Source organism: Felis catus, chromosome E3, assembly GCF_018350175.1.
Source record: "Felis catus isolate Fca126 chromosome E3, F.catus_Fca126_mat1.0, whole genome shotgun sequence".
Lineage (NCBI taxonomy): Eukaryota > Metazoa > Chordata > Mammalia > Carnivora > Felidae > Felis > Felis catus.
Genome location: NC_058383.1, coordinates 38,185,447 through 38,204,855, shown reverse-complemented (window position 1 = coordinate 38,204,855; position 19,409 = coordinate 38,185,447). Strand labels below are relative to the sequence as shown.

General features: G+C 55.5%; 1 protein-coding gene and 1 long non-coding RNA gene across 3 annotated transcripts; one reads left to right on the top strand and one right to left on the bottom strand.

Moving 5' to 3' along the window:
• Positions 1-7: 7 nt before the first annotated feature.
• On the bottom strand, positions 8-19,134 carry SLX4 (SLX4 structure-specific endonuclease subunit). Of its 2 annotated transcripts, XM_045048117.1 has the most exons (15): positions 18,767-19,134; positions 17,125-17,349; positions 14,785-14,974; positions 13,681-13,893; positions 11,522-11,730; positions 11,111-11,427; positions 10,327-10,567; positions 9,771-9,859; positions 9,041-9,103; positions 8,729-8,875; positions 7,752-7,921; positions 4,623-6,817; positions 2,380-2,479; positions 1,511-1,831; positions 8-1,033 (listed from the first exon to the last, which is right to left on the bottom strand). In XM_045048117.1, the coding sequence occupies exons 1-15, from the start codon at positions 19,107-19,109 to the stop codon at positions 565-567; spliced, it is 5,292 nt and encodes a 1,763-aa protein (XP_044904052.1). In that variant the 5' UTR covers positions 19,110-19,134; the 3' UTR covers positions 8-564. The 2 variants fall into 2 exon arrangements, with proteins under 2 accessions (XP_044904052.1, XP_023102594.2); XM_023246826.2 differs by lacking the exon at positions 9,041-9,103.
• Positions 7,917-11,148, top strand: LOC123382645. The gene is made up of 3 exons (XR_006591312.1): positions 7,917-8,460; positions 8,926-9,136; positions 11,026-11,148. It is a non-coding gene; the product is annotated as an uncharacterized LOC123382645 (long non-coding RNA).
• Positions 19,135-19,409: the final 275 nt, after the last annotated feature.

Genomic DNA, 19,409 nt, shown 5'->3' with positions numbered 1-19,409 from the left:
CTCTTTATACAGTGTTTTTGTTTTTATTGCACATCATATAAAATGGACTGCACCGTATTTAAAACAGACAAGGCATTCACATGGATGTAGAGACCCAGACCTTTCCTCTTTTCTGGCCCTCGCCCGTACTCCACACCGCTCCTGAGGCTGGAGATAGCTTCCCCCGCATACCCGGCAAAGCCGGGCCCGCCCGCACTGCCCAGTTTGGAGACTGCTGGTGACTATCACAGGTATCTAGGCGGGATGGGTGGGCCAGCAGAGCACCTAACATGTGGCAGTGACAGGCTTGTGGGCACCTGGTCTGCTGGTGGAGGCTGGGGTTATGGCCAAGTGTCGAGAAGGAAGGCAGGGCAAGGGCAAGCTGGCCCTGGATGTCCACCGCAGGACGAGGACACCCTGTACCCGAAAGACCTAGTCCTGGCTAGCTGGTGGCCACCCACGGCGGGGTCACAGGGAGACAAAGGGAGACAAACCATGGGCACTGACAAGAGGAAGGGGCTGGGGCCCTGAGGACCGTGGAAATGGAGTTGGGGAAAGCCGACCAACTCGGGGCCATCGTCACTTTCACGGGGGGTTGATGTGGTCCCCAGGCCCCGAAACGCCCGTGGAGGCCTGGCTCGCCGAGGGGGGCTGCAGACGCTCACAGGCTGCGGACGGCCGCGGGTGGGGAGGGGCGGACCGGCCCGCGGCCCTGCCCCGCTTCTTCTTGCCCACGGGCTGCCGCCTCTTCCTCTGGAGCTTCTCCTTCCGGGCCGCGGAGGTGGTGAAGGTGATACAGTGGGCATCCAGGAAATCCAGGAGCTTCCCCAGGGCCATGCGGATGCCATGCTGCTTCAGCTCGGCCTGCAGCTCGGCCAACTCAAAGGGCTGATAGAGCAGGACCTTGCGGTAGAGGGCCGGCCGGGAGCGGATGTAGCGCCTCACTGCCTCCTCCGTGGCTGCCGCCTGGGCGGCCGTCTGTGATGCACTTATCTCCTCTTGACCCTCTTCATCCCCTGCAGACTCAAAGGCCACTCCAAACTCACAGGAAGAACTGCAAAGAACCAGACAAAAACCATTTTGTGACCCTCCTCTCCAGCACCCCGAGACCAGGAGTCTCTTTGAGGGAAAGAGCGTTTCTGTGTCCCCTGCAGAGCCCAACACGTGGCACGGATGACCTCCCAGGGTGGCAGGAAGCTCCAGGCCGCTGCAATCCTGCCATTCTTGCTGCGGCGGGGGCAGGATCCTACCCTCTGCCAGAATCTACTGCCGGCAGCAACAGGTGCTACCGGGAAGGCCATCCCCGCCCCCTCACGAGAGTATCCTGAGGGCAAGGATACGGGAGCCCCAGAGGTCTGCTCAGGAGGCTCACAGGGGACTGCCCGTAACCCCAGCTGGGTTTTCTACAGTTCAAATGCAGAAGGCAGCTGGGCTTTCTCAACATCGGCATTAGGCCTTGCTTCCGCCAACTCACGGACCCACTGGCTGGAGGACTTATGAAGCCACTTGCCCTGTCCTTCGGTCCCGTTACCTTTGTGAGTTAAAGGAGCTGTCACTGCTGTCCACGGAGGAGGCCACTGATTCCTGGGAGGCCGGGAGCTGGGCGTCACCATCAGGGCCTGGAGGCTCCTCCCTGCTCATTGGAGGGAGGCTTCCACCAGGAGGATTCTCTTGATGGGAGGAGCCCTTGGACGTCTTGCTGGCTTGGGTCTGGCTGTGAGGCGCCTCCAGGAGCACCCGTGAGGACTGGCTCTCATTCTCGGAGTCTGACTCCAGAGTCTGGTGAGTGTACTGGAATATCTCCTTCAGTTTCAGGACCATCTGGCGTTTGGGTAGAGGGCGGACGCCAAACCTGAATGGGGAAACAGGTGAACTTCAGCAAAGAGCAAACAGTTATCAACAAATTAAATTAATGGCTTTGTGTAACTGAAATCTTAAATGCCTGACTTTTGTGAGCATTCAGAGATGTCTACTCTGCAGGCCAACTGAGCTTACATTGAAGAATATTCCAGAAGGGCCATTCCCAGGTTCTGAGCGATGGTGGTAGTGAGAACACCTTCTGTGCCCAAGGTGAGGAGCAGCATTGATTGGGATGTGATAGTTTTGATGTTCTTTTAAAAAAATCAGATCTCCTTATTCAGACTGTTAAGGCAAGTGTCCCATTTCCATCCACATGGCTCATGGAGACCTGTCACCCGATGGATCACCTGACGGAGTCTCCTCTCTTAGCCTCTCCGGGAACAGTGTGCGGAGAGCCAGACGTCACACACTCTCCCACCCCCAGCGGCTCCTGCTACCAGAGCCCCACAGCAGGACCTTCATCTCCGGCCTCACTAAAGCCTGGACGCTCACGGGAGGGAGTGGACCACTCAGGAGCAAGTTTTCAAGAACAACACCAACCTATCCAGTTCTTTCTTCAGTACCGGGGTCTCCATGATGGAATACCTTGGCATTGGGGTTATGGGCTCTTTCGGGGGCAAGTTCTTCCAATGAGCACCTTCTAGGTAGAACAAAAGAAACACGTATCAGCACAAGGGACCTGGATTTACCTCTTTTGAGCCCAGTAGGATCACCAAGAGAAATCCTGCCTTCGAAGGAAGCCTAGCCACCGTTGTGCATGAGAGCAGTACGTTCACCCCTTCATCGTTTGAGTCTAGAATTGTGTCTTTTCGGAAAGCATCGCACGGCACGTGATGAGGGCCACAGCCCTTGTGCGATGCCGATGCTGTGGCAACAGGGAGGAAGGCAGATTCATGGCTGCCAGGGGCTGGGGTGAAGGGGCAGCGGGAGTGGCTGCTGACGGGATGATGAAAATGTTCTGGGATTCGTGGTGATGCTTGCGGAACACTGTTAATGTACTAAAACCACCGAGGGGTATGGTTTCGTTTTTGTTTCGTAGCTACTGTCTATCACCGTGCGCTGTTAGACCACTGACTGTTCCCTGTGCTCTTTTATTCCCAGGACCTACTCATTCGTCCTGGGAATAAGGCCTGCACCTCCCACTCTCCCTCCCGTTTTACCCAGCCCCTCACAGTTGCAGAACATTGTGAATGTCCTAAAAACCACTGGATTATACATCTTAAAGGGTAAACTTTATGGTGTGTAAATAACAGCTCAGTAAAGCTGTTATTTTAGAAAAGAAGTCAGTATTTTAAAGACAAACGGGACAACTTGGGAATATATTTGGTTCTTATCCTTTTTATGAGCTTGGAGTCCTTTGAGACTCCAATGAAAACAGGCTGTTTCCTGAAAAAAAGCACAAAAGTCTTTGTATAATTTGAGAAAGCCTGTCACCTCGTGGAAGCCCGCCTCAAATTCAGACTGAGGTCCCCCCGGTCTGATGTCTCCTGCAGTGGTTCTCACGGCACCACCTGGGAACTGGCTGGTTAGAGATGCAAATTCTTGGCCGAGCCCCAGACCTGTGGGGTGGGAGGCCTGGCCGTGTATGTGTTAAGACGTTCTCCAGGCAATTCTGAAGTCCATTCAATGCTGGGAGTGCTGGTCAACAAGGCCCAGGTGGTCTCGGGTTTTAGGAGGAAATGAAACACCGGGTCGCACGCAGACGCTCTGTCCGCAGGCTGCTTCCATGCTACCAGCCACTGCTTGGTGCAACCCTGCCCTTCCCGGCTCCCCCAGGATCCGCCCGGCAGGGGACAGGGTGGGCGGCAACACCTCAGGGACTGGCACGGGGGACTCTGCCTGAAATGAGCTGGGAAACGGCATCCTCCCACGGGGCTGGGGGCTGGTGGATGAGGAAGGACCTCCCCCACTTGCCCACCTCTTGTTTTTTTCAATGAGATGCAAATTCACGTGTAATTTTAAAGTGAACGATCCAGAGGCACTTTGGACATTCCCAGTGCGGTGCCACCCCCACCTCTATCTAGCTCCAAAGCATCTTCGTCACCCCGAAAAGGCAATTCCGTACCCAGCACGCTGCCCATTCTCTCTGCGCCCCCGCTCCCGGCAACTGCTCGTCTGCTCCTGTCTTAACAGAGGTGTCTCCTCTGGACGTGTCACGGAAATGGAATTACACGGCATGTGGTCTCCCGTGACTCCGGTCTCTCACCGAGCATCGTGTTCAAGGTTCATCCATGACGTACCAGGTCAGTACTTCTGACCTTTCTGTGGCTGATAATACCCCACTGCGTGGATGGGACCGCATTGCCTTTACCCCTGCACATCAGCTAAGGGACGCCTGGGTTATTTCACCGCTTTGGTTGCCGTGAACACTTGGGTACGAGGATCTGTTTCGGTCCTGACTGCACTGCCACTGAGCGTGCTCACAGGAGTGGAGCTGCGGGCTCGGCACGGCAGCTCTGTCTCACCTCGGGAGGAACCACGCTTGGCCGATTCTGAGGTGCACCTGAGGTGTTCGTGTCGGCCTTCAGAAGTGCTGGCTCAGTAGTCCCGAGCAGGGTCCAAAGACAGCAATGTTCACTCGAGCCCAGGGGAGCCACAGGACCCAGGCAAGGATACGAACTGGCTAAGGGGTACTCTGGAAGCAAGCCCGCTGTCCCTGAGCCGGGAGGCGGAAGGGAGGGCTCAGACGGCCCTGCGCTGTCTTCACCGTCCCCTCCAGCCCCTTAGTGTAAAACAGTGTAAGAGAGGACTACCCCCACCCCCCAGCCCGCCCCGCTACTCACTTGGCGTCTCTAACCCTTCTGATTTCTGAGCTTCATCAGCACTCGGCATCTGGGCCGCAGGAAGGAGCTCTGGAGACGTCTGTTCTTTTTCATCCCAGTGGTCCCACAGAGCCGAGTTCAGAAAGCTCTGCCTGCTGCTCCCAGGCGAGCCGGCCCGAGGGGACTTCTCTGGAGCCTTTCTTTGGCCGGCAAGGCTTCCTCGGATGGGGGTGGTGCCCGAGAGGGCCGGGGAGTGGCCGTAACCGCTGGGACTACTGGTGCTCAGGGGCCCCGTCAGCTCAAGATTCAAGCGGTCGATCGGAATCGGAGAGAGGGGCTCCATGTGCCAGTGGCAGTCGTCAAGAGGGATCGGAGGGTCATTGTCCGGCAGGGGGCTGCTGTTGGCCACCTCCCGCTCATCTTCGCTGTCCTCCACCTCCACCACCTCACTCGCGGTGGCCTGATTCAGCAGGCTGGGCCCGAGGGGCGAGCGCTTCCGGAGCCGCCCCGTGGAATCGGCGAGGCCCCCTGAGATGGGACAGGCCGCCAGAAGAGCAAAGTGCTGGAGGCGCCCGGGGTGGGGACTGCATGGGTCCCTGCTGTCGGGGCTTCCTGCACTGATGGGGCCCAAGTGCGGTGGCGACATCTGGGGCCTGGCTATCGAACACGTATTTGCAGCTTCGGGTCTATCCCTGTTTTCTAGGGAGGCCCGGGGTTTCAACTGGGCCATGTGATCCACTAAAGCCCTGGACCTGAGGCCTGTTATTTGGGTCTGGGATGAAGAGTCACGGCTTCTGCTAGCCAGGGGGGTGGCGGGCACCAGCCATGAGGCGTCTGTGGTGCTGTCCTCCTCAGGGCCGCTCTCGGGGTCACAGAACAGCTGAGGGGTCCCTCTGCCCTCCCCTGAGCCCTGGCTCCCTGGCGGCCTCTCCTCCCCACACAGCAGTTCCGCCTCTCTTCGTGGTGGGCTTTGGAAAGAATCCTGATCTGCATCAACGTCGATGACGGAAAACAGCTCAGAAGACTTGGTGCTAACTTCTAGCACTTTCCTTTCTTCCAGGGGACCATCAAGAACTGACTTTGTTTTGGTTTGTTCCAGCTCCAGCTCTTCATCTGAGTCCAGTAAAAGGATAATCTCATCTTCTCTGTTCTTGCTGGATGGAGTATTCTGAGATCGGGAGCTCAAATGACCAGGTTTTGATTGGGTGAGGTCAATGGATGGAGATTTTTCTGGGGACACCAGAGCCCCTTTATTTCTGCATTCCAACAAGGAACCACGTTCTTTGCCTTTCTGAAGGCCTGGATCTTTAAGTAGCTTGCAGAGGCTCCTGCCCCTCCTCTGCTTGGATGGTGAGTCCTGGGAGGCCGCCCTAGAAGCTCCGCTGGGCGACTGGCCGGTGTGATGAGGGCGAGGGCAAGGGCGTGGCCGGCCAGGACTCCTGCCTTGAAGGAGCTTCGACAGGCACGGGCGCAACGGGGGTGCCTGCCGGTGGGCAGGGGTACAAGGACTCTCCGCCCCCTTTCTCGTGGCCGTGCCATTGTCTTCCTGGAGCTCACTTGTTGTCTGCGACGGTTCAGGGCATCTTCTGGGAGTCGATGAAAAGGGCTGTTCAGCGGCAGCAGCAGTTGAGGACCAAAACGCACCTTCCTTTCTCCCTGTCCGGCCACCCCGAGAAGGGCGAGAGGAGCCGGGACGCCCCAGTGCTTCCTCTGGGGACCCTGCTGTCTCTACATCTGCACCATGGCCCTTGAGTCGCAGGGGCGTGGACAGTCCCACACTCTTCCATTTGACTGGGGCCTCATCTCTTCTCTGGTCACACAGTTCCATCTCTTCTGCATTTTCCGGCTGTTCGTGAACCTGAACACTTAAGGAGATTTGTGCAGACAAGGGACCATCCTCCCCAAACCGGTCCGTTTCTTCCTTGACCTCTGGAGTGCTCTCCCCCCGGAGCAGCTTGCGCTGAGTGGCTGCAAATTCATAAATCTCTTCCATTTCTGCCTCATCCACTTTTTCTCTGTCCTCTTCACAGCCCTTGGATTTCAATGAAGCCTCTGCTTCTTCCTCTTCCTTTATCCACATGGACCTCAAGAGTTCTTGGAAGTTCTCCGCCCGGCTTTCACAGTCCTCGTCTTCCTTCTCCTTCCGTGGCCCGTCCTCTGAACCCATCACATCAGGCTCTTGTTCGCACAGAAGAACAAGCTCGCTAACGCCGAACCTGCAACAGGAAACGCCACGCATCACTACCCCACAGAGGCAGCAGCCGGTGCCCCGGCACAGGTGAGGGTCATGGGGAGGACAGCCGTTGACTCAGTCCTGGCCTCTTCCCTGCTCTATTCCAGACGGCGCCCATGCTCACACCCAGCAGCCCCCGCCCCACACACACCACTCAGCTCTAGAAGGAACTCAGGGACTTTAAGGAAGGGATCTTGGACTCCGCTGCGCAAACAGGAAGGTGCATCGGGCCGAGCTGGAGGACAGCAGCTGGTGGTGCGGCCCGGCTGGAGCTGCCCTGAGAGGGACCCGGAGCTCTGGACCGATGAAAACCAAAGACAGCGAACGTGTCACAGGTCAGCCGGGGCGATGGGGGCACCACCTGCCGTGTCCCCGAACACTCTGTGGTCTGACTGGCACACTCAGAACCCCAGGGGCAGGCTGGTCCTCTCCCAAGGACGCACCCGAGGGCTGACACGGCCTCGGATGGACACGGTTCCCCTCGTTTTGTGGAGCTGCACGCCGCCCCTCCCGGCTGCTGCGTGGACTAGGTGCGAGCCCGCGGGAGTTAAACCACGCATCCTAGCTGCTTCTGTTTTCTGGGACCTGGGAAAGGACGGCCACCGCTAGGCTTTCGTGGTGGAACGGCCAAGGAGTGGCAGGGCTTTGGGGCAGCTGAGGACCACCCCCATCACACCCAGGGAGCTCCAAGCCACGTGACTCGGCAGAGGCCGTCCTCCACCAGCGCCGGGCTCTCTCGCGAGCGCCCGCTGTGGCCAGACTTCCAGTCAGTACATCCCAGGTGAGGTCACCACTGAGCATAGACCTGGGGTTAACACAGAGAGGGCGCAGCCCTGGCCCTCCTGCGAGCCGTCAACCTGCTACTCCTTGGCAGTTAGCGTCAGACGCTGTTAGGTAAACGGGAAGAACGATCGGACCTGCGGGCCAGAGCGCTCAGGCCGGGCACCAGCCGGGGAGGCACGCCGGGGTCCGCGGTGTAGAGATAGTGCAGGAGTGCACGGGCAGCCTCGGCGCTCACGCCACCCAGCAGCGCGCGCTGGCTCTTCACGTCGCCGTCCTCCACGGCGAAGAAGCCTTCGCTGTTCACCTGAAAACGAAGGAGAATACAGGAGGTTTACCGACCTCACGAGCCTGACTCGGGGGCCACACAGAGGGGGCCCCTCCTCCACACAGCCTTTCCCCGGCGCCAGCGTCAGCCAGTGTCGCGCCAGTCTGCCCCGCAGGCTCTGTGGTCAGGCCATAGAACTTCGCCTGTTGATAAAAGCAGACCATGATGGGTGTTTAAGCACCCGGTCGTTTCCCTCTCGACAGACACATCAGAGGCACTAGAACCTTCTGGGAGAGGCCGACAGTAGCTTCCTGGATCCTGCGACACAACGTTCAAGTTAAATGCGTGTCGGTGCGGGTCAGTGCAGAAACGTTTGTCAGCAGCTCAACCTTCAAGAGGTCGAGGATGACTTTATAATTACAGACACAGAGGAAAAGGAAAAAATTCTGGGGAAAAGTGGATTTTTATTCAGTGAATCAAGAAATCTGATGTTTCCCAATCCTCAGTTCATTTCCTCATACTGCTTCCTAACCTCAAAAAGGTCTCCGTGAAGTATAACTGAGAGGACGGAGAGACGGGTGAGAGCGTGGGCAGGGAGGGGGGGTGCGGAGGGGAGTGAAGGGGGTGGGAAGACAGAGGGAGAGCCTGGACAGGGTGGAAGGGAGCATAAGAGAGCACCCAGAATGGGAGGGGTGGGGGAGAGGAGGGAGGAGGGGGCGGGGGGGGGAGGCGGAGGGGGGCTGGGAAGAGGGGAGGGGGAGGAGTGGAGAAGGAGAGAAAGGAAGGAGGGGAGGGGCAGGAGAGGAAGGGGGGGAAGGGAGAAGGGGGGAGAGGGGACATACTCACATACTGCATGAGAAGGGGGCAGCGGGCGTAAAGCACGAACTTGTGGGCGTAAAGCACCTCCCCGCTGTCTGTCTGAAGCTGGATGTCGCTCAGCTGTGGGTTATTGACCATGGCTCTGAAGTCAGCCAGCAGCAAACTGAGGGTGAGCTGGAAGGAGGGGGAGCAGACCGGGCTAACAGCAAGTTCCCCAACTTTAGGGGTGCCTCGAGCTCCCGTCCACAAGGCTCGCACGCCGGGTTCCACCTGTTATTACCCTGAGGCTCTCAACAATATGGGACAGCACGCTAGCTTCTTGCTCAAGTTCTCCGTTACCTGGAATCCCCTGGCCCACAATGCGGGGGACGAGCAAGTGGAGGCATGACGGCTGCAAGAGAGCTGCAGATGAGGCATTAGCCGCGGCCGAGCAGGGTGAGCAGGGTGCACGTTGGGCTAAGTGCTTCATAAACACCGTGTGCGGCCCGATGTGACAGGCAAGGATCCTGAGCCCCCACCATTCAGGTACCGGGCTGACGGGAGCTCCGAGTCCCTTCTCCGACCCCGTGCCACGGTCTTCAGGTAGACCGTGGTGTGAAGGGTTTGGCTGATACCGATATACTAACAGGATGACATCCTCTCTAAGGAAAACGCAACTTCCAACCCAGGGTCACCAACAGGGAACGTGAACCATTATCCGGAGGCCAGCCTGGGACCTGATGTCAGAGGGGCACAGTAGATGCTGAACAAATGAATGAAAGTTCAGGGAACGAAGCCCCTCACAGAGCAGCGGTGATCCCTGTGGGCTCTCAGGACAGAGCAGGCTCCCGGGGCTTGGCTACTGTGGTACCCTAGAGTGCAGTGACCACAGGGACAGAAGCCTCAGGGCAGAACCCTAGAGGGGACAAGAGACTCCTGTGGTCTCTTGCCTGGCTTAGCTCAAAGGCCAGTGAGGGTCCAGTGCACTTGTGGAAGGGTCTGGAGACAGTGAGCTGACTCAGTGGCCAGGACGACAGGGTCGGGAGCAGGGCCAGGCTGCCCGGCCCGCAGGGAGAAGCCCGGTCCTTACCGAAGTTTGGCCGCCCCTCTCCAGCTGCTCTTCCTGGGGTGGCGGGATAAACCCAGTCAGTGGAAGGCCAGTGGGTGACAAATCCATCCCTGAGAGAATTCACAGGTTAAAAGATCATCACATCTGGCAACGTCAATCTCCAGGCATCACCTGTCAGCCGGCTGACCCCAGAGGCACCCTGGAGGTACTTGTCACCTGAGGGCTTCTTCACTGAAGTGAACCACCTACTGATAGGTTTTACCCCCTCACCCAGAGGTACAGCGTGGCGAAATAGACACAAGTAGCCTGCAGGTCTCTTGCTCTGGGAAAAGTGCTGTGTTCTGGGCTAAAGTTTAAGGTAACTGTGACAGACTCACCAACACGACATTCATCTGAGAGAAAAGGAAAGCACTGACAGAGACTGCATTCTCCCCATCTTACGGGGACAAGCCAGAGACCCCCAGGTCTGAGCGGCTATCACCACGTCACAAGGACTAGCCAGTGACGCTGCAGCCATGGCCGGGGCGGGGGGGTGGGGAGGGCGGGTCTGGCCCAGGTGTCCCATCCGGTGTCTCACCTGCAACCCCTCCCGGGCTGGCTGGTCCCCCACTGCAGGGCCATGGGCTGGCATTCATCCCCTCTCCCGCCAGGTCCACAAGGTCCTGCAGGGCCTGGTGCTCCCTCTGGCTGGCGGAGGGGCCTGGGCTCCTGGGGCCGTGGCCTGCAGGGTGGGCACTGGGGACAGCAGGTGGCGTCTGCACTCCCAGCTCTGGCTGGTCAGGCAGCCCTGGGAGGAGCATGGGCTCCTGTGTAAGAGCCTGAAAGAAGTCAGAAAGCCGAGTGACCGAATGGCTACTGCAGAAGCTGCCACGCAGAGGATCCCTGAGAGTGCCAGCCACAGCCCAGAGCAACCCTGTGAAGCTTTTCTCCCTCACCATCTATCAACGGACTTCTCTGTCACAGTGAAGGCCATGCCTGCTGCATCTATGTCTGCGGAAGGTTCCTGAAGGCCCTGTCCTCCTAACGTCATCTAAATGGCCTCAAGCTTAGTGACTCTAGGCACACCTGCATCAGGCTGGTTCCTGGGCCCCACCATACGTGGGTTATACCAGCCCTCCCGGGGGTGGGGTCCTGGACTGCATTTCAGTCACAGCCTCCAGGGACAGGATACATGTGGGAAACTGGCCAGTTCTTCCCAGGAGAGCCATCAGTTCCTACACACAGAAACATGCTACAGTCAACACCCCTTGACTTCCTACCCTTCCTTCCTTTTCAGACTTTCTGTTGATGACCAGTGCTGCATTCCTGGAGCTGCTGGCCTCTCCCCAGAGCCCCCCGTGTGCCCAGAGGGGAGGGCGCACCTTTGCGGGCCGCTGGGGCACCATGGGAGGGACCAGGCTTGCCGTGTAGAAGGCTTCCAGGGCCCAGGCTCCAGTCAGGGCGCTGCCTTCCCACAGAAAGTTCTGCTTCCCTCCGGGTGGCCGCAGACACCGACCGGCCTTTCCCAGCTCTTCCTTTAGAATCCTGCTCGTGGGAAGCGGCGGCGTGCTGGACAGCTCCACCTCCTCGGCAAAGAGCTGGGCCACCCGATCCGCCGTCAGCCTCCCCGTGGTCTCCGGGTCCTGGACTAACAACGGGGGAGGGGAAACAGGCGCCTTCCTCTTGCGGCTCTTCTTTTCTGGAGGTAAACAGAAGCAAAGGGTCACGAGGCCCAGCCGCAGTCACCTTCGGCCAGCAGCGTGGAGAGCCTCCTCCCGCAGGGGTGCGCCTACCTGCTCCCGGTCTTATCCTCTCAGAAAAGGCATTTCCCAGTCTGAGCGCCGCTGGCACAGCCTCCTGCTCCATCTCAGACCGGGACAAGGCCATGGCCACCAGCAAGTCCTCGGACGGCGCCTCGGGCTTGGTGACCCTCCGCTTCCTCTGCAGCTCCTTCTGGTTGGTGGCTCCCCTCCGCTTCAGACCTCCAGCGTGATGGCTGAAGCTTAAAAGACAGCCAAACAGGTTAGTGAGGCCGGAAGTGTGAGCGCTTCCTCTTCTGAGGCGGTCCCCGCTGGACCAGAGAGGCCTGGACCCCTTCTACTCTCTGGTCAGGAGAGAAAAGGGATAAATATGAACTCATCAGACAGAGGTGTCAATTGCTCTGGGCATTCGCTGTACTCATCCTGTTGCCTTGTGTAAGCTCAAGTGATTCTGGGCCACGTTCGCTGCGGCCCGGAGAGCAGAGGCTCTGGGACCTTCCATGTGATGCTACGCAGCTGAGTTCTTGGCAGACGTACAAAGCTGTAAATGGTACCTGCACATGCTCCGTGTGGCCAGACCCTGCCAATGGAGCCCACATTCGACGGCTCTGAGTCAGCTTCCTGGATTCCACCAACTTCTGCCCAACCATACCTCAGCTGCCCCTCAGGCAGTCCCTTGGCCACACTGGCCACGAAAGGATCCCTTCCCCTCCTGCAGGGGCCTGTGGGCGGAGCCTCTGTCCAAGGTCTGAAGGAAAGGACTCCCAGCTTAGACCACCAACATGGTCAGCCAGCTTGGAGGAGATTTATTTAAAGGACTTTCTGGCTGGAGAACGCAGACTGCCTGGTGAATCCCAACAGGCCGAGTGAGAAATAGGAGGACAACGGTGAGAGAGAGACCGGGAGCGCAAACCCAGCTGTGGGGCTGCTCTGGAAGGTACCTCTGGTCTTTCCAGAGAAGCTCATGCTCTCCCCTGGGCCAGGGATGGCTCAAGAATCTCAGATATCACTTTGGAAGATCGACACAAGCCCTAATTTGGTTCAACTTCCTGGGAACCCCACATGATAACCACAGCCCCCCAGAGAGAAAGGGGCCATCCCAGTATCCACTACCCAGAGTTCCACACACACCAGGCTTGGCCTTAGGGCAGGTGAGTCTCACAGCCTCAGTGAGGGTGTCCATCGGCTGTCGTTTTCTACTTTAACAACCTTCTAGAAGGACCCACACACATCTTGTGTCTCTTCTTGGAAGTATTTAAAAAGCAGATATATTTCATCTGAGTAAGTAGCTATCATCCAGTCCTACTGAAAGACAACAATGGCTTAGATAATATCTATGCTACGTCCTTAAAGCTTCCAATTCTGAGATGCTGCTGTTGATGTGCTACAATACAGACAGGCTCACCAGCTAAGAACTGACTTTTGCCCACCCCAGTCCTACCACTGGCCCAGCTCAGATGCCCATAACCTGTGTGCAAGACACCGGCCAGGACAAACAGAGCCACGCCCTTGGCCTTCCCTTTGCTCTTGACAGCTGTCAAAGGAAAGAAGTCCCAAACCTGCAAAAGTCCAGGGCCGGCACTAGACTGTTCCCTGTAATGCCGGCGTCCACCGTGGCAGGGGCAAGGTGCAGGGGAGCTGAGCTGCCCGCGTACCTGTGGTTTGCACACCAAGGACTTGTTTCTAGCTACGTGCAGGCCTCTTATTGTGATGCTTACACATTTAATTCATGCACATTAACAAAAAGGCCTGTGCTTCTGTCTTGACAACTCTTTGAACGATGCTGAGTCCTTTAACGTTAATGGTGTGAGAATCGGACCGCGTGGAGGTGGAAGCTGTGCCACAGCACACGGGACACAGACACGGGACAGCGGGCTACCGAATTCCTCACTGCCCCGGAGGGCACCAACCACAGGATGCCGAGAATGGAAAAAGCTCAGAAAGGCCCTCCAGGAAACCAGTCCAGCCAGTCCTTTGCGTAGACACACCCGTGTGGACCATCTCAAAGCCTTCGAGGATACAGAATCTGTCTCCTCTCCATGCTAGTGGGCACTGTGCCTGATTTCCTTCTCAAATGTTTCGTTTCCAGAATCTAGGGAGGGGTCTAGGGTTCCGTTGTTCTCTAACACTACAAAAGGCTTTAAAAAGAAAAAAAGCGTTTCTGTGGTGTTCCTCCTTTTCATGTGACTCACCTTGATGCCAGTGTGCCACAGGCCCCCTCCGGCGGAACCGTCTGCAGCCGCACGGCCTGGAGCAGGAGCTGGGGGCCCACGTCCATGTTCACCGCGCACTGTTTCAGGTGACTGATTCTGCTCTTCAGGGTGAGAAACGGCCTCCCACAAATCGGGCATTCGGGGATCCGCGGTGTGGTGGGTGCCAGTGCCTTTTCAGCCTCATCCAAGCACCTGGAGGAAGACGGTGAACACAGAACGCTCTCCCTGATAACGTGGATTGTAGCAGACCTGCGTCCACGTCAGCACGGACGTGCTGCGGGCCACAGCCAGCTCCCCCACGCGGCCTTCGCTCAGCCTCCGAACCCCTACATTTAGGGATCTGTTAGCAAAGCCGGCTGAAGAAGGCAAGGACAGGTTACACGGAGGCAATCCCGCTCCTAAGTATATACCCCAAAGGACTGAAAGCAAACATTCAAGCTAATACCCGAAACACACGCTCACAGCAGCTCTATTCGCAATATTCAAAAGGTAGAAACACATTCACCCGCCAGCGGAAGAATGGATAAATGAGACACGGTCTATGCATACAATGGGGCATTCTTCAACCGTAAAAAGGAACAGAATTCTGATCCGTGTGCTACAACCTGAATGAACCACAAAAACAGTATGTCGAGTGAAGGAAGCCAGACACAAAAGGCCCCATCTTGTGTGATTCCACTTACGTCCGGAACAGACAAATCCACAGAGACAGAAAGTGCATGAGCGGCTGCCAGGGGCTTGGGGTGGGCGTTGGTGGGGGTGGAGAGGGAGAGTGAGTGCTAATGGGTACAGGGTTTCTTTTTGGAGGAGTAAAAATCCTCTAAAATTGACTGTGGTAACGGTTGCACAACTCTGGACATAATAAATAAAAGCCACTGAACAGTTCCTTTTAAAAGGATCAACTGTATAATACGGGAAAGGCATCTCGATAAAGCTATGTAAAAAAACAGCAAGGACAGGTTGATGCCAACACTGAGGTGCTATGGTCACGGTCAGGTGTCTCCAGATTCCCACCACAGATGCCGCTGGACCTGTCACACCCACGGAAGAGGTGACCACAGAGAGGCGACAGGCCATTCCTACCGGTTCACATGCTGCTCCCTCCGTGTCACGTTCATGGCTGAGAGGTTCTTTTGACAGATCTGGCAGAAGAACAACCCTGTCTCCTCCAGGTTCTCATCAGGTAACGATGCTTGTTCCTGCCCAAACTCCTGCTGCAGGGCCAAGGCCACCGCCGCGTCACTCTCTGTGGCAGGGAGCCAGGGCCCCGACCCTGTGAAGAGGCATGAAGACCCGTGAGGACGAGCTCACCTGCATACCCCTGCACCGCCTGCCAGGCCTCACGGAGCACCCACAGTGGGTGGAGTGTGGAGAAAGCAGACCCGGCCCCGCCCTGTCCGGTGAGTGTGGATGTAAGCAGGGCCCCTGGAACAGGAACTCCCCCAAGTGTGCAGAAGAACCCTGGGAAGCCTGTTAACGCGCAGGTCTGCATCCCACAGGTCTAGGGGAGGCCTGAGATTCCGCATTTCTGACGGGTCAGGGCCACCGTCTGAGCAGCAGCGTCCTGGAGAACGCGCCTTCCGTTTTCCCCATTTCTGCGAAAGTCCGCCTCGGGCGTTCCAGGCTTGCAAGGCTCCTATTCCAATAAATCTAGGTTTTCTCTGCAAAGTGCAGCCTTTCCTACTGCTAGGACCTTTTGTTTCCCATCCTAGAAAAAAGAGGTCAAAGTGAAATCAATGCCTTTCTGTCTTCAAAGGTGAGTCTCCTTCTCAGCATCAGACCAAAGGACGGACTGACTGGTTCTGGTCTGGAGATGGCGCCCTCGGTGGCTGGGCCACGGCCGCGGCCCTCTGTCACATCTGAATTTGTTGGAGCAGACCGTTGGCACTCACAGGGAGGTGCTTGGAGAACTTCACAAATCCTCAGTCCTTGAATATTCCTACAGTCTATCGCTCTTTCCACTAAAGCCAGAAACACATCACCCTTCATTTTGGTGCCCTATTTTTTTTTTTTTAAACAAAGAAATGGTTTCTGTCTCCTGAATACTGAGCATGACTGGCTTTGCTGTGAAGATCGATGGAAACACCGAGTCCCACGGAGGGCGGGTGCCGAGCTCGTGTTCTAGCTGAGCAACTCCTGTGCACCCTGTTGGTGCTGTGGGGACTGATGACGCAGCAGCTGCCACATTGCTGCCTGCGTGGACCTCAGAGGTAGCCTGAGAATCCTTAGTGCTCCCAAGGGGAAATCTGCACGTCAGTACCCAGAGACTCCATATTTATTAGCTGTAGGACCATCTATGCAGTCTCTTCCTATTTTTTTTCCCTCGTGTGTCTTTTCACCAGGGAGGAGGGCTCCTGTTGTTTCCAGGATAAAGAATGGGACTGCCTCCTGGGGCACACCACCTGTAAGGTTGTTGCCAAGCTATTTTAACCCTGAGCCACTCAGACCTCTAGTCTACTCACGTGTGATGCAACACAGGGCTTACAGGAAGTGGTTAAATGACACCGTGAGCAAATAAATCTAGAAAAGTGGGAAATTTTAAAACACAGTTGTCCTGGACTAATGAAAAAATCGTGAAAAAGACAAGGGGGCTATTCTAGAGTCTAGACTTTAAGACACTACTAAACTGTCGCAGACGCAGTTTGTGGACATCTAGTTCTGACGGATCCTTATTCAGAAAAAAAAGAAACCAGCTATAAAACTGTCCCTGGGACAAGTGGGGACATTTTAATATGAAGCGGACACCAGGCAGAATTATGGAATTAGGTGTGGCAGCAACACTTTGATCACGTAGGAGATCGAGGGGTGAAACATCATGATGTCTGGAACTTCCTTTCTAATGGTATAGAAGAAACATGTACACTTAGAGACATACAAATAGATGGCAAGATGTTCATTGTTAAATAGAGGTTGAGGATATGGAGGTTCATTGTAATATATACTTACTTTTGTGCGTGGGAAAAATTTTGTAATAAAAAGCCAAAATAGGGACATCTGGGTGGCTTAGTCAGTTGAGCATCTGACTCTTGATTTTGGGTCAGGTCATGATCCCAGGGTCATGGGATCGAGCCCGGCATCAAGCTCTGTGCTGAGCATATAGCCTGTTTAAGATTCTCTCTCCCTCTCTCTCTGACCCTCTCCCCGCTCACACTCTCTTTCTCTAAAAAATAACAAATAAAAATAAATAAAAAGAGGGAGAGGTATCTTGTCAAAGAAGGTAGGTGAGAAATGACCCAAGGGACCCTTCATTCTCTGGCTAGCAACAATGAATGGCCAAGGTACAATCCCGGGCAGAGAGCCCGCCCCCACCAGAAACTCCTGGAATGCCAGCTCCTTCCCGCCCTGCCCTTCTCCTCCCCACCGCCCCCCCCCCCCCGAGTTAAAACTTATCCTTGAGGGAAAGATGTAACACTCCCATCATACCGTCCCCTGCCGTCATCTCCTCTCGAGGGCCCTTCGGGAGGTTTTCTTCAACTGCAGACTCCAGGGAGCACCGTTCGGAAGCATGCTGCAGGCGCTCAGGATCTGCTCTCTTGAACTGCTGCATTCGCTGCAGGACGAGCTCGGCCGTCCGGGGTTTGGAGGGACTGGGCCCCATCGCAGTCAGATGGGAAGGAGGGGGCTGGGAGTCGCTGTCCCGAGCGTCCTCTGGCAAGGAGGAAAACATTCACAGGCATGTGTTCTAGCTGGAGAAACAAAGCCTTCCACCAGATCCAGGTTAGACCCAAGTCTCAAGGGGCCCTCTACGAACTGGTTGAGTTTAACCCTCAAGTGTGAACAGGAGTGATTTATTGGTGTCCTCCCCGTTGGGGGGAATATAAATAGACCTGTCATAAATATCTTTGATGGGAGGGGGAACAGGGAGTGACTGCTAAGGAGCACAGGGTTTATTTCTGGACTGATGGAAATGTTCAAAAACTGCGGAGTTGTAATGACTACACAGCTCTGTGAGTACGCTAAAACCACTGGACTGTATGCTTGAAGAGTGTGCATTTTATAGAATGTGAATTCTTTCTCTAAAGCTGTTATTAAAGAAATATTAAAGGCAAACATTTTGATCTTCCTAGGTCATAAGTTCGGTAACCTGGCGTCCACAGATGGCCTCTGGTGGGGATCCATGAAGCCCTGCAGTTTTATGCCAGTTTCACAGGTGTGCACGGGGGTGCGGTTTTCTGGGGGAGTCATGCGTGGCTTTCGCTAGACTCCCAAAGGGTGCATGAGGGACCAACGACGTTTCGGTAACATCACTGATGCCTTACAACGGTCTCTGCCAGCTAAGTGTTTACCACCACTCCATTGAGAGATCATGCTGACCACACTAGGTAAAAAATATCACTTAAGATCAGGAAGTGAAGGTGAGAAATATTTAGAAACAGAACCCAGGAGCCCAAATATCTTATGCAAGGCTGGTTCTCAGCTCTGCTTGAAGAAGGCATGCTACATACACAATATGGTTCAGTACACCAAGGGCAGCAGGGCAAGAAACCTGCTTCAAACAGACAAAGGAAAAGAAAAGAACAAAGGTGCTGGAGGAGAAAGGAAGGACCTGAAGATTCTCTTGGGGTTTAAACCCCATCTGGCAGCTTCCTACTGCCTTCTGAGCAGCCTAAACGAACTGGCTGGCCCCACTGCAACTTACCCACTCTGGAATAAATTCAAGAAAATGAGAAGCAGCATTATTTTCATGTTCATGTAACTTGTGTCAACTACATAATGTAAAGATGAATAGGAAACTCTGAAAGAGCAGAGGGCCACAAATATAATCATGTAGAAAGTTCACGAAGGGGTTATATTTGACCACTGTTTAAAACAGGAGTCAGCAAACTATGGTCCTCAGGCTGGCTGCCTGTTTTCGTTAATGACGTTTTGTTGGAACACAGCCCATTCATTTGCTTACACACTGCCTAGGGAGTTGAGAAGTTGCAACAGAGACCATGGCTGCAGAGCCAAAGTAATTTACTATCCGGCCCTTTGCAGGAAGTTTTCTGACTCCTGGTGTAAAACAGTACAGTCATCTCTGGTTTCCTCTCTGGAAACGTACTGCCCGTGGCTCTGGCCCAGTTACCTGTCTGGGTGTTCTGCACATTCTCCTGGAGCACAGCAGAGGCAGGCACACCTCCCCCTCCATTCTCAGGGGGAGCTGGTTTGCTCTCCTGCCACTTGGATGCCCCTTGCCTTTTAGTCCTCGGGCCCTGGCTGCCAGACCGAGTTTTCTTCTCCCTGGGTCCTTGAAGGGTTTTGCTCTTGGTAGCAGTTGGTTTGGTCCTTTTCGGTTTACTTGTCTCAGTGCTGTTTGAGGCCTTTTGTGTCTTCCTTTCCCCCGACACTTCCTTGGTGCCATTCTTTTTCACCCTTTGGAGAAAGGTGGCGCAGAGCTCCTTAAAATCATCGTCTGACTCATCCATCATCTGACCGACTTTAAGGCTCTCAAGTATTCTTCAGAGATTTGAGGTCTATCTGGGGACCCAAGAACAAGCCTAGCAGGGCCTCCTTCAGACTTGTAGCTCCATCACGGCTGCTCTCTACTTCTCACCAGGACAGCTGGAGAGTTTGCACAATTGAGCAAAAAGTCGTGCTTTCCCCCGCATAAGAATTTAAATGCCTTTCTTCACACAGAGTCTGCGTTAAGCAGCACATTTAAAGTTCACATCTGAGAGCTTTCGCTGTCCGACAGATGCCTCCAAGGTAGGATACATATGAACTTCATG